This window comes from Cupressus sempervirens, chromosome 9 (assembly GCF_028749045.1).
Source record: "Cupressus sempervirens isolate cs-2001-9-10 chromosome 9, ASM2874904v1, whole genome shotgun sequence".
Lineage (NCBI taxonomy): Eukaryota > Viridiplantae > Streptophyta > Pinopsida > Cupressales > Cupressaceae > Cupressus > Cupressus sempervirens.
This window is the reverse complement of record NC_143126.1, coordinates 442188036-442203005: the sequence shown is the minus strand read 5'-3', so window position 1 is coordinate 442203005 and position 14970 is coordinate 442188036. Positions and strand designations below refer to the sequence as shown.

At 36.4% G+C, this 14970-nt stretch overlaps 1 protein-coding gene and 1 long non-coding RNA gene across 12 annotated transcripts in view; one reads left to right on the top strand and one right to left on the bottom strand.

The window, feature by feature from the left end:
- The window catches only part of LOC149539205 (uncharacterized), a 120664-nt gene extending 108486 nt beyond the window's left edge, over positions 1–12178 (bottom strand). Inside the window, exons 1-9 of one of the 7 annotated variants that reach the window (XM_089800537.1) lie at positions 11836–12178; positions 11521–11678; positions 11013–11395; positions 8683–9233; positions 7048–7177; positions 6359–6849; positions 6118–6198; positions 5863–5961; positions 4813–5755 (exon numbers count right to left, since the gene is read on the bottom strand). In XM_089800537.1, the coding sequence (XP_089656663.1) occupies positions 5555–5755; positions 5863–5961; positions 6118–6198; positions 6359–6849; positions 7048–7177; positions 8683–9233; positions 11013–11172 (1713 nt within the window). In that variant the 5' untranslated portion in view covers positions 11173–11395; positions 11521–11678; positions 11836–12178 and the 3' untranslated portion in view covers positions 4813–5554. Of the gene's footprint in view, positions 1–4812; positions 5756–5862; positions 5962–6117; positions 6199–6358; positions 6850–7047; positions 7178–8682; positions 9234–11012; positions 11396–11505; positions 11700–11835 lie in introns of those variants that run through there. The other 6 variants (XM_089800531.1, XM_089800533.1, XM_089800532.1 and 3 more) reach the window with 6 other exon arrangements.
- The window catches only part of LOC149539204 (uncharacterized), a 119950-nt gene that overhangs the window by 83651 nt on the left and 21329 nt on the right, over positions 1–14970 (top strand). The gene's annotated exons all lie outside the window — the stretch shown is intronic.

Below are 14970 nucleotides of genomic sequence, written 5' to 3'. Positions count from 1 at the left end.
CAAGGTAGGCGATATGGTGCATTTGAGGCTACAGCCATATACGCAGTCATTGCTCAAGAGGAGCGGAGCAGAGAAGCTGAAGCCTAGATTTTATGGTCCCTACAGGGTGATTTGGGAGAAGTCGCCTATGAGCTTGAGCTTCCAGAGGGCAGTCGGGTGCACAATGTATTTCATGTGTTGAGGCTTAAAAAAGCCATTGGTCAGAGTGTAGTTCCTTCTACAGATTTACCCCCTTTGGATGAGGAGGGGAAGCTCGTGTTAGTACCTGAGACTATTCTGGACACCCGAGAGAGGAAACTCAGAACCAGGATAGTGAAGGAGTATCTGGTCAGATGGAAAGACCTGCCGAAGGAGGATGCTACATGGGAGAGTGAGCAGGTTATTCAGCAAGCTGAACTGAGATTGCTTGAGGACAAGCAATTTCAAGGGGGGCAAACTGTAATGTCCCCACTTTAGTAGTCGACCAAGTGTGTGTGCGTTAGCCTAGTTCTACATGGTCACGAGGGCTAACGAAGGCTTTAAAGGGATCTTAGAGTGTTTTGGCCTAGTCATCTCCAGTTTGGGCCAAAACGGAGTTGATTTACTCAGTTTCATGCATATTATTTTTAGTAAGTCAGCACGACACAAGGGAGGCTAGTTTTGGTGATTGAATTTGATACTCCGAGTCGAAAGCTTTCCGACGAGCTATCACTCGTGCTATTCAAAGTCCAATAGCTAATATATTTTTGTGCCTAAAGTATTATTTAAGGTACAATTAATTTAGTTGTAAAATATTAAATTGTTACTTTACTATTTAATTTTATGGGAATGTGTGCAAATCAAAAGGGGCGCCTAAGGGAGACATAAGTGATTATTTTAATATGATTTATATCGCACATCTTTTATCCCACACTACTCATGTGAGTGAAATGGACCTTTGGAAAAAGAATAAAAGGGAGCATTAGTGGCTTCATTCAGCAGGTTGAATATGAGAAGAAAATTGATGTGTTAGTTGCAGATCCGTTCTTTGCATTAGAGGATGTCTATTCTCTCTTGACGTCATTCCCTTGGAGTTTGGCCTTTGGAATTCATTGCTATCAGCTTCATTAACAGGTAGATTGGGTGCATTTCCAGCTATAGGCAGATTGCGTGTTTGCTCATATCATTCTTGCTTCTTGTCCAATGCTTATGCCATTGTGAAGGGATGATTTCACGAGGGTCTTGGACTGATTGAAGGCAGATTTTACTGTAGCGGCAAGATGGGAAGTCATTACTGGAATATAATGTTATAATGCTGGAGTAATTAGTGAGTTGAAAAGTTTGCTATGTATTTGATTTTATTAGTTTGAAAATCAATATTATTTCAGCAATAGTTCAATTTTCAGTTTGCATATTATTATAAATTCCTTCTTGTTCATGTTATGAGGTTTCAAATCTATGCAAAGACATAAAAAACAAACAAACATTTTATTTCTGGAGCCATAAAGGGCTTTAAAAATTTAACAGAGAAATTAAGAGTTGGATGCAAATTATTTGACTAAATTCCTATCAGCAGTTGGTTCAGTTTTTGGGCATTTCTAGGGTGTCCATTACAATGGAATTGTATTCTTTTGTCATAGCATCTTTCCAGTTTTGATGTTTCATTGCTTCTTTTACATTAGATGGTTCAAATTTGGATATTTCACTCATCAATGCAATGTAACTAGAAAATATGTTCGGACGTTTTCTTTCCCTAATGAATTCAGAACGAATGGAACTATTTTCTTCAATTAGTTTTCTGGCCCATAGTGGTCTTTTCTTCTCCTTGAAAGTGTGGGTAAGGTCCATAGGTTCAGCAAAGTTATCTTCCTCCATTAGGGTCTCCCTCTCATTGGATTGGTTCTTCTAGTGTCTCTTCTAAATTTGATTCAATTTCATCCTTAGATCTTTTGAAGTATGTATCTTCATCAAATATTACGTCTCGACTTAGTTCAATGTTTCTTTGTCTAGGGAAATAGATACGATAAGCTTTAGAAGTTTCACTGTATCCTACAAAGATTCCCTTTTTTCTTGAAGGGTCTAGTTTTGTTCTCTTCTCCTTAGGAATGTGAACGTAGATAGGGCAACCAAATATTCTTAAGTGTTTAAGATCAGGTTTCTTCTCGGAAAATGCTTCTTCAGGGGTCTTGAGTTCAAGGTGAGAGTGTGGACATCTATTTTGTATAAAAACAGCAGTGTTGGAAGCCTCTCCCCAAAGAAAAGTTTCAAGATTTTGATCATGAAGCATGGCATTAGCAGCTTCAACTATAGTTCTATTCTTTCTCTCTGCTATTCCATTTTTTTAAGGATTGTAGAGAACAAAACACTCCCTCTTGATCTCAATAGTTTTACAATAATTTATAAAGATCGCTGAAATGTACTCTTTACCATTATCAGTTCTTAAAACTTTTATTTTCTTCCCAGATAGGTTTTCTACAAGAGCTTTAAATTCTTTAAATTTTGTCAAGATTTCTTCAAACTCTTTTACATTTTAAAAAATAAATCCAAGTTTTTCTAGAGAAATCATCCATAAATATGATGTAGTATAAGAAACCCCCAAGAGGAGGAACTGACATGGGTCCGTATAAATCGGAGTGAATAAGTTTTAGAACTTCTTTGGTTTTACTTTGACTGTTCTGAAATGTGGTTTTAATGCTCTTCCCTAGGGCACAACCTTTACAGGTTCCTTCATGGTTAGGGTAATGTTTTGGCAAACCAGTTACCATTTTCTCTAAAGAGGGTAATCCTCAGAAATGAAGATGTCCTAGTCTCCTGTGCCAGATTTCATTTTCTTTGAAAGAATCATGAAAAAGAGCTGAATGAGAGAAAGAGTTTGGTTGGTAAAGACATCCATGTCTGGAACCAATTTTGTGAGCATTTTTTATATTTGAGTTCTTAGGCCAAGCTAAGACTTTTCCCTCCATAAATGTGACTATGTATCCTTCATCTTCAAGGGCAGATATGGAGACCAAGTTTCTCTTTATACCTGGTACATATAGTAACTTAGTGAGTTCAATCGAGATTCCTGATTTCAGATTTATAGTACATGTCCCTATTCCTTTTACTGGATAGTTGGTGTCATCTCCAATGGTTACTTCATCAACATAATCTTCTTTGATTGAATCTAATTGTTCTTTGAAACCAGTAATATGTCGAGAAGCTCCACTATCAATTACCCAAGTACTTGATCTGTTTGACATTTCACTAGAGAGGGCTGAATAGAAAGCATTATTTTCAGAATTTCAGTTCTAATTTGGATAGTTGCAAATGATGCTTGTTGCTTAAGTCTGCCAGGGAATTTAGATGTTGGATGACCAAATTTATTGCATCTAAAGCATTGCAATTTGGAGAAGTCTGGTTGCTTCCTCTTTCCTTTGAACTTTTGTTTTCTCTTCTTCTTATTTACTTGTGGAGAGAGAACTTGTACATCTTCTTTTGACAGAGAGGTATTTAGGCCTCCGGCTATTTGCATACACTCTTCTTGTACACAATCAGCTTTGAGTCTTTCAAATTTAGGAAATTTGGTATGAGAGCACACTCCTTGTCTGAAGGTATCCCAGGATGGTGGAAGACCTTTTAGAGCCATTATTGTTGACTCCTTTCCATCACAAATATGTCCTATTGTTGAAAGTTGATTTCATAACTCAGTTTTTCTCATAAAATATGAGGAAATTGTCTCTCCTTTATTCATCTTTATATTTGAGATTATCTCTTAATGTGATAATTCGAACAGCATTATTGATCTCAAACATATTTTCAAGGGCTTTGTACATCTCATGTGCAGTGTCTAGTTCTCAAATGGTTGGAAGTAAGTGGGCTTTTTAGCCAATCCACAATTAGCTTCATAGCCTTGTTGTCACTTTCCCATTTTTCCAATTCATCATTTCCTTTGGGTGGTAGTTCAGGTTTCTCAATGAATTTATTTAAACCATTTTCTTTCAATGTTAACTTCATTCGTAGTTTCCAACCCGCAAAGTCTGAATCACCCTCAAGCCTGTCTTCTAGTCTTGTGTCATTCACCATTTTGAAGAATATGAGATTCTCAGAATGTTTCTAGAGTATTTGAAGAAAGTCTGATTTTGGATCGCTCTTTAAGCCTGCTCTGAAACCATGTTAGTGTTTTCAGACTGTTATCGAAAATACTATTCTGATTTAAATCCCACAAATATTCCTTTGTCTTTATACAATAATGTTATTTCTTACTATAGCAAGATTTCTGATTTGGATAACAAAATATGATATCGATCTATATCCTTTACAAAAGATAATAGCACTGTAATATGGATCAGTATTTTACTGATCAATTTATATTAATGAATGGCAGAACGATGAAGATTGCAATTGCTGAAGTGGCACCTGAAGACTGTTTTAATTTCTGTGTTCGATGGCCAAGGATCAGCAGAGGAAGTAATATAAATATCTAAGAGTGGTCATGAGTCACGTCTGATAACATATGAGTCACGTCTATCGGGCGTGACTCAATAGTCACGTCTCTTATTTGAAACATTGACGGTTTCCCCAATTTGGTCAAAGCATGAGATCAGTCGGTCATTAGTTTATTTGCATCAATTTGTATTTGCATCAGGATACACATAAATATGTATATATATATATAATAGCAAATATATTATATGCAAAAGTAAGCATGAATATGTATCAAAATATTAAAAACACAATTTCAATATTGATATCCAACAAAGCTATACTTTAACAACCACCTTAGCTCTGATACCACTTGGCACAGTCCCTAATTGGAGAGACCTCAAAGAGATCAGTCCAATCGTGCAGCAAGAGTAAACACAATGGAGACAAGTATTTAGAGAGAACCAAGAGAGATCAGCTTTTGTTCACATAAAACAGGTGTACAAAGGTTCGACAACTGGCCCTCTTACATGTTTGTTTGCTTACAGTCTTCAGTCGAAGACCTTAGATCCAATTCTAGGGAAGTAAAATCCTTATTGAGGAACTACTACTTCTTCAGATACATTATATTACAATATGTAGGCATTGCAACATGCAAGTCAGTCTCAAGATCCAAAACATTCCACAAGAACAGGAAACGTATTACAACCAATAAGTCTTGTCCCAAAGGAACAAATGACATAGCACGTTTGAAAGCTTGCAGTCCCAAATTTGGGTCCTCACATAATCCAAGAACATAGTTGAATGAGCCCCCGAATATCCACGATCATAGATTCATCGCAAGATTGGAATCTACCAACAGTCGTGAAAACTGGCAAGAACATGCTACCCAAGAGAGAACAAATCACAATGCAAGCAACAAAGAGTCGAACGAGCTGCGGACCTAGGAATAAGAACCAGACTAGGTCTAGATCATAGTCTGATCATTGTAAGTGTTGAATCGAACAAAACGAGGATCGCTGAAATGACTAACAAATACAAAACAGCAAAACTGGAAAACCGAACACAAAATATTTTTGGTTGATGCAAGATTGCTCCCAACCGAAGATGCTCCTGCATCACATTCCTCCATTTCCCAATCTTCTCCAAACTCGAGATTGCAATTTACGATTGTCAGTATTTTCATTTTAAAATGTCATAATGAAGTAAAATGAATGCTAATTGGCCCTTTGGCTGCTGTCAAAACTAACAAAAAGTGTGAATTAATCAGACAGCTACTTGTTTTAGACCACCTCTTTCCAATGAAGAGTGCTTCAAACAGAGCATTGCTTGACAGGAAGGAAATATGATTTGGATTTTGAAACTTAACAAACATTGCACCCTGTTTAGGGACATCCTGGAACCATACAGAAAAATCCTTAAGAAGGGTGATTTGAAATTTGAATACAAAGAACACTCACTTGTTTGCAACAAAAGCCTCACTATAAACTAAAATCCACGAACCTTTTTAGAACCACTTTGAAACATGTCCAAATTCCTCAACAATTCTTCTCTTTGCAACTCTTCATCATAGATTTTCTTCTTGCCTGAATCAAGTAGGACCTGAAAATGGGCTCTTAATATGTAACATATCAAAATCATTCAACCCTCCATTGATCAAAGAAGAAACACTAAAATTTCACAGTGCAGATCTTCACAGATTTGTGAACTAAAAAACAGATTTTTTTAACTAGTGTGGGTAGGAGAAAAAAACGTTACCTCGTAAGCATTTTGAAGTTTCTTGAAGGCCTCCTCTGCCTTTACATTCCCCATATTCTTGTCAGGATGGACCAACATTGCCTACCCAAACAAGTGGCAATTAGGCCAAAACCAAGAAAAAAAAAAAAAACAAGTCCATGATAGTACAATTAATTTATGTTCCACATTGATAGATACCTTCCAGATCAGAAAGATGCAAAAGGATTTGTTTTCTTCTAAAATTACAAAATATCAAAAGTACCTTTTTCCTATAATCTCTCTTTAAAGTAGCAGAATTTATATCCTCAAAGCGAGATAACCCCAATGTTTCATAGTAATCAGGGCTATCAAGCAGCCGCATCACCTCTTCTTTTGCTAAATTTGAAACTGATTCAGTCTGCCCATCAGTTGATGGCCCTGTATTACACCCTCCAAACTGACTTGTGCGAAAGCTTTCACCAGGTGATCTGCCCGATGATCCAACCCCACCATCGGAAGAATAAGGTTTTGTCGATTCATTGTAAAAATGCCTTCCCCTGCTTTTACTTGATTCAGCTTGATCACTAGAAGTTTTCCCTTTGCTCTCATTCATACTTTCCTTAAAGAAATAAAGTAGAATATCACTTGATATGAAAGCCATGTTCACACAGAAAACCAAGCCAAGCCATCCAACATGAACTTTAGCACAATAGACGGAGTACATATTTGTGATCAGAATTGCTATGTGTGGGTAACTGGAAGCTAGAAAAATACCTGCTTATCAAAATTATCATTATATTAAAAATAGAATAAATCTATTTGGCAGCTCAAATACTCTCCCCTAAGAAGTGAATATATTGATAAAAGATACAAACCAGAGAGACTAGGAATCAGAACTCCAAACTGAAAAAATAATTACTCATGTAGAACAAAGAAGAAATGGTCAAATTTAAACTTTGGGCGGGAAACTACCTCCAATCAAAACCAATGTCCCTGTGATCCAAAAGCTCCCATACATCCACAGCATCAGTGCTCCCAAACTAAACATAATCAATATTCCATGTGTATTGCCAAGAAAAAAAGCTGCTACACAAGTTATTACCTAAGCCATTCAATCAAATGTCAATAAGAAGCATGTTCGCAAAATTGGTTCAAATGAAGCTTACTAAATACCATATATCATGCCTTGAATCCACAAAAAACAGCAATAATGGACCAATAAGACAGAACAAACTGCATACTTCTTCCCTTTGTAAAAACTCAAACTCCTTACCCCTGTTAGAGGAAACAATTATGTTTATCCCTAAGCAATACTAATGAAGAGTTTATGATGACCCCATTTGAAAAAGAGAAATGACAGAACTGACACAAGATAATCAGGTGCTGATAGCGTCTTCTTACCAAGTTCTTGATGGTTACTATTGGAACAATAAGAGGTTCATCAGACTTGCCTAATCAAAAAGCAAAATAATAATGCCTTGATGGAAGATCCTTAGCTAATGTTTGTGGGATATGATGAGCCAAACATTAATATAAAAATATAAACCTAACATATTTAAGACTCTTCTCAGTTATTGAAAAGATTCATACATTCAACTTCTCTTAAATTGGACTCAAGAGGACAACAAAACTACAACATTTTATAAAATATCTGTGCGTGTTAAAAAAATATTAGCAAATTATATTTCCCCAAGTACTATTTTTTAATATGAAACAGATAAAGACACATCCAACAACCTGAAATAATGCAGTACCACAAAAGTAGAAATAACCTCAAAGAAAAGGCTCTCAAGTCAAAAACAAAAGCAGATTTAAAATTGTCCCCAGCTTAATAAAATTGTAACTTACTGTAGATAGCTATTACAGTGTCTTGAGCAATGGAGATATTGATGTTGCATTTAAAATAAAGGTAAAGAAGTTTATAATGTCTTTCTGATTGAAAACTCCCTTGCGTTTACACAAGGACAACTTTGTAAAAAACCTCTTGTTGACACTTCTAAGAGAATGAACACTATATCACTCAGATTTTGATGTTACACGATTGCTAACTACACGAGGATTAATCTTCCATATGTAAAAAACAACTAAGTGAAATCTGTACCATATAAACCATATACTCATAAAATACTGCAGAAAGTTGCAATTCTTTATATCCAATTTTACAATCAAATAATTGTTATATGCCTGCATTCGTAGACAAGGAATGCACCCGCTTGTCCTCTCCATTGAAAGTGCCATTGATGCAAATGTTTGCATTTCAAATTCAAACAATGTCACTACCCAAAGTGGAAGAGAAGCTTTAACTGATCATCACTCTTAGGGTTATGGAAGGCCAGTGTACTTCATCATAGGTAGAGTGATAATTTATCGTTGATTTATTTCTTTGGAAAAAAAAACTGGATCTCAATTGCTACTCAAAATCGCACACACCAGCTTCCAAAACACTAGGGGGTAAAAGGATTTGGGCACAGATCTCCCAACAAGATACATATAAGAAACAAACATAATTGAAACAAATCTAAAATTGAAGTTTCAATATACTGCAATAAACAATAAAATCAATAAGTTCATTTAATAAGAAGTTAAGTCTAGCTTTAGATAACCCACCATAGTAGATAGCACATAAATGAAGCCCGCAATAGCTATGGAACTAAGAAAACTGCACCAAAGTAGCACAGAGAAGGCTGCCATGCCTAAATGAAGGAAAGATCCAATGCCTCTGATACAGCAGTTTAACCACAATACAAAAACCACCAGCCATAACCTTGCAATATTTATAAGGCAAGTACGAGCCCAAAGACAACTGCTTTCCACTCTTGGAACTACATAACCTTTTGCCTGCAGTGTGGTTGATTTCAGTGTCAACCACGCAGACTTCCACTGTTGGACCCATTCAAAACACTGGCTAACAAAGCCATATCTATGTGAGACTTTCCTTTGACTATCTCCGATGCCATCTTTATTTTGTGTACTGCCAGAGGTCCAATTTTCCTCATTTATGAGATTCTCTGGGTATCTTGAATGAGCAACTCCATTAGGAGAAGCCACACCTTTGCAAGGCTCACAATCATCTGCCACTGCCATATTTGATCCGGCTAATTTGCCCGGACTGGATCTGTCTCCAGTTCTTCTTTTCTGCTTCCCTTCATCTTCTCCACCTGAATCAGTGGAAGTATAGGATGAAAAAATGTATATACATAATGCCACAAGAATCAGAATGGCTACTAGAGTTTGAACAAAAGGAAGGATTACACACATAAGATTAAATCAAATCATAACTAAGTTGAGTGTGTTGTGTGGATATATGTGTGTGTGTGTGTGTGTGTGTGTGAGAGAGAGAGAGAGATTAGGTTGAGTGGCTTATTGGGATATAACGTATGTGAGAGAGGGACTAATTTGAGCAAAATAATTTGGATGTTCTGTGTGCGCGAAGTTAAAAATTGATGACTAATAAGGATATTGTGTGTGTAAGAAAGAGATTAAGTTGAGCGAGTCATATGGATGTAATGTGTATGATTGAGTTCAGTGAGTCCGATGGATAAAATGTGTGTGTGCATGTGGGCATATGCACGTATATAATGCCAAAAGAATTAGAAATCGCTACTAGCATTTGAACAAAAGGAAGGGTTACACACAAGATTAAAATCACATCATGATTAAGTTGAGTGTGTTATGTGGATACATGTGTGTGAGAGAAAGATTAAGTTGAGTGAATTATTGGGCTATAATGTGTGTGAGAGAGGGACTAAGCTGAGAAATTCATTTGCCTATTATGTATGTGTGAAAATTAAGTTGAGTCATAAGGATATAATGTACATGTGAGAGAGATTAAGTTGAGCGAGTCATATGGATATAATGTGTGTGATTAAGTTGACTGAGTCCCGTGGATAAAATGTATGTGTGTGTGAGAGAGAGAGAGAGTGAAGGCGAGAGATTAAGTTGACTGAGTCCAGTGGATAAAATGTATGTGTGTGTGTGAGAGAGAGAGAGAGAGGGGGGGAGAGTGTGCATGTGTGTGATTTAGTTGAGTAATGTGTATGTGAGGCAGATTGAGTTGAGTGAGTCAGGTGGAGGTGGACATAGTTTTTGTATGTAAGAGAGTGAGAAGATGTGAATGTGTGTGAGAGAGAAAATGAGATTATGCATGCACACGGGTGCACGTGTGTGAAGGTTTTCTTTTTGTGGGTGTGTGAGTGTGAAATTTGTGTGCGTATGTGCGTGTGAGAAGCTCTCTAGCAACCCTTTTTTATTTATGAAACAAGAACCAGAGATGACTACTAGGAAACTTTATATAAATGAAAGTTGAACTCAGCTAGTGCAGCTAGTCCAGGAAATGACCAAAACTTTGGGATATGCCTCTTCAGAAAACAGGAAACTAAAAGGAAATCCTCCCAGCGTGTAGAAACTCTGAAAAACAGCTGAAAACTAGAAAAAATGTGTCTTGAAATTTTGAGCCCATTTTGAACAGTTTTTGCAACAGTCACACAGAAAGCTTTCAAGATTCAGAGACAAATATTGTTACGTGCAGTGTAGGTCAACATGACTGGATTCCATGAAGGCATCAAATAGCGATCACAATAACACTCCAGTATGTAAAGATCCCATTGAAGAATTGATAATAATATAAGGCACTATTTCATTTATGCATTCTATTCTTGCGAACAACAGATAATGGTACACTACTGTCCAAGAAGATAGACGAAGTTATTTTTACTTCATAGATCCTCAAACTACCTCAAACCTGGGAAAGCAATATTCATCAAACTAGTACGTTTCCAAACAAGGTTAGGACCAAATATACAATAGTGGAAAAAAGCTGATTATACCAGCAACATAGTTTAGGAAGTGGTGATCATAAACATTCGAAAAAAGGGTAAAAATGAGTCCATGGCCTGAAAATATTAAAAACAGAAAAACCAATGAAGTTATTTCCTGACCTGAATCCCTTCCTTTTGAATGCGAAGTGGCCTCCACCCTTCCCTTGCCAATGTTCCCATGGTGCTCTTTTCGTTCCTTAAAACTAGCACTTTGTTTGGCAGAGCTCTCCACATTTTGAGTTCCCTCTGGTCTGGCCTCCATTCCCCCTACCCCAGTCATGTGCCCAACAAAATAACTAGTAACTCCTCAACTTATCAGTTGGCACATCTTTACGAACGAAAAAATACCTTCCACCACATCCAGAACCAATAATTGCAAAGGCGTCCACCATCCCTTCTGCTACCGCAATATCTAGATATACCGAACCCTTATGTCTAAGTCAAGTTGCAAAAATTTCAATTCCACATGGGCTAAATGTTCATCTCACATGGAGCTACACGTCCTACAGAGACAAAAGACCCATTATGGATATATGTATCTTCAATCAACAACGAAGTTCAACCTTGCAAACACAACCAAAAATAAAATAAAGGATATGTGTGACGACAACACCTAATGAAACTCAACCTTGCAAGGACAGGCCAAAAACACCATAACGGACATGTGCATTCAACAGACAGTCGGGCACCACCTTTTGTCTCAACAACAGTTTGTACTATCATAAAAACGCCATGGAGCCCAGGTCTCCATAGTGCACCCAATCCTTGTACCCATTAGTGTAAGCCCTGGATGGTAATAAAACACAACTGAAAAGCAGATTGCTAATTCGCAAATGGAACCCAATTGTTTAAATCAAATCCCAGCTTTCAACAATAATAAACTGAACAAGCTAAGCTGACCTTGCAGTTCGGCAATAATTAGGAATCAAGGTTTTAGCTTTACCTGGCAATGCACTGGATGGACTGTAAGAGCGACTTTTCCAGAATTCCCAAAACATATTTGATGGCTGAATCTCTGCCACAGACTCCAGGTTTTGCTGTTTTCAAATTTTACGTAGACATGTCATCCTGCTATTACGTGGTATATACAATGTTTATGCTCAAAATGGTGCTCAGATTTCTTATACTTTCGGAGGAATCCCTTTATGTACAGTTCCCTGTTTGATGAATGGAATGGATGTTAGGTGAAAGTATGAGGGCCAATTTTTCAATGTTTTCCGGCGGGGTGTTTTCGAGAAGCATTTTCGTTAGCTGGTCAAAAATGAGGCAAAGCATAAAACTGCCGTGTGATACGTATTTTGATGCCTTTTGTCTTTTATGTAGATTTTTGTGCCATAGCGCCTGTTCCTTTTTCCGATGAAAGTCGACTACCGAATAAAATATTTTTAACATATATTAAGGTAAGTAATATAAATATTTAAAAGTTTTATTTATTTACTTTAAAGAGAATTCGAATATAAAAGGATGAAATAATTTAATGCATGCTTAATTCAATTGATGAAAGGAAAGTCATATTTCTAGTTTTGATGCTTTTTGTCTTTTATGATGGAGTTTTGATAAAACGTATTTTTTGATATCCATAAATTGAAAGGAACTAGCAATTTTTGAGAATTAACGAGTATAAAATCTTCTTAATATAAATAATATGTTTTAAAGTTTTATTCTATATTAAAAAATAGAATATAAAGAAATGTATTTGATAATTTAATGAAATAATATTTAAAATGACAAATATTTTCTTGTTGATAATGAAAGAAAATAAATAAATTCTTTGAAATGAAAAAGAGAGTAAAAATATTTCTTATAAAATTTTTAAGATAATTAAAATATAAATTTTATTCTAAATTAAAAACATTAGAATGTAATATGGTGTATTTGAAAAATCAATGAAATAATAAATATATTTAGTTAGAGAAATATGTGATAAATGATATAATGTAATTTGTAAATAGTATATAAATATTGTGCAAAATTAAACAAATATATAAGTTAGTGAATGTTTTATAAATATCATTATAGATCATTTTTATGTCATAGGGTTCATCTTACAAGTATGAATATATGTAAGGTACTATTGCAGAGGGATTGGTGTTGGTATCTCTAAGTCCTGTTGTCTATTAGTGTCAAACACATAGTCATATATAAGGTAGAGTCAGTGGGTCATCACTATGACCAAGCTACTCTATATACGTTGAGTCATGTAAAGACTTGTATATACTGATGTATATGTCAAGCTAGCTAGGAGTCGAACATGTCTTTGGTCATCGAATACTTTCAAGACAAGCCTAGCCTAGTGAATCTCGAGCAGATAGAGCACGTTGATGCCAAATTATACAAAAGGAGCCGAGTACAGTTAAGGTCGAGCAATAGAACGAAGAATAGCTATAACTGAGCATCAAAAACACTGAGTGTCGAGTAACATAGAGAGAACATAAAAGTCTAGAATGATATAAACTTTGGGGTAAACTATTTCGAGCCGACATGGACACGACATCTAATAATCATAGAGTTTGTTACAGAAGTTGTTACGCATTTTCACGTGGATCACCGATCCCTATGAGGAAAGAACAACCAATAAGATGAAGAGGCAAAAAGGGAAGCGTCTAGAAAACTCTACATATGTCTTTAAATAGGCAAATCCAAACCTTGTTTTTATATAGTGTGGAGTAAGCTATTGTAGAAGATATTGTGAAGGAAGTGAAGTATTGTGTGAAGGAGTTAAGTTTTGGATGTTGCATGCGAAAGCTGTGAAAAACAGAGTTTAGTGAACTAATGAAGCGATGAAGAACTAATCAAATATATATCAGATTGGAGATCAAATCGAAGATTGGAAGGAGGAGATCTGTAATCAGCAATTATAAGTGCAGACTAAAGGATCGGGTGTTGAGTGAATCTTGACATAATGAATTAGGGGAAATCTCTTAACAAAGTGGTTTTAACAAACCTTTGTAAACCTCCTAACAAAGTCCTTACTTCATTCTAAGTGTAAAATCCTTTAATCAAGGTAAGACCTAACAGTCTTAAACTCTTTTAGCAAGGCAGATCCCTCACAAGGTAGATCATCAGAAATGATCAAAATCATAACCCAAACAGGTTAGCTTTATTACTCCAGTAGTGAAGATTTGAGGGTGTCATCCCCACCCTAGTTTTACCTTCAACTTGAATTGTTTATGGGTAACCAAAATCTTTTGTGTTATGTGTTCACATTTCATGGATGTGATGCATAGTTAGATTTATTCCAGCATTTGATTTATGTTATGCATAAACTAGATATGAGATGGTCAATATAGTGAATGCAGTAAACTTATCTTGAAGGATAAAAGTTTTATAGATCTTGATTCACCACCACCCCCCCCCCCCCCCCTCCGCCCTTGCCGCTTTAGTGTCTTAGTTTCCCAATTAAACTTCCAACTATTGGATCTATTTCTAAAATCCTTGAGTTATGTTTCACAAAAAGGCTTACCTAGTGACCACCAATGGTCCTACCCTGTAACCTTACAAAGGTTAACTCTTCCCCTAGCCCTTGCCCTTTTTGGTCCCTTTCATGTGACCAATTCTTAGAGAAATTCAATTCTCAAAAGAAGATACAACTTGTCACATCAAGCCTTCTTGGCCCAAGATTCTACTAAGGTAACCTTGCCCTTGCCAATCGGGATCCCTTCAGCAACATAGAAAGGACATGTGTAGGTGTTTCCCCATGCTTAGGAAACTATAACTAATCAACTTGACCCTTTGAAACTATTGTCAAAAACCCACAATGAGATCTTCCCAATTTTGACCTAATAGGTGATGCAAGAGCATCCTTGGTTGGTTGGCAATCCTGCATGTTGGAGTATTTTGGCTTTAGAGTTTGAGGACTTTGTCAATGAAGATGTGGTACGCAGTCGATGATGATTTGTTCATGGTCGTTGTGTTAACCGAGTGACTCGGTTAATGAAGGCGTTTGACGATGCTTGGGGCACTCAGCAAATATTGTAACCTTGGTTTACACTGGGAGCTTGACAGTAGTGTTGCCTAAGTTGTTCGATCAGTGAAGGGACTCGGTCTGTGAAGGAGGAACTCGTCATATACTATGATT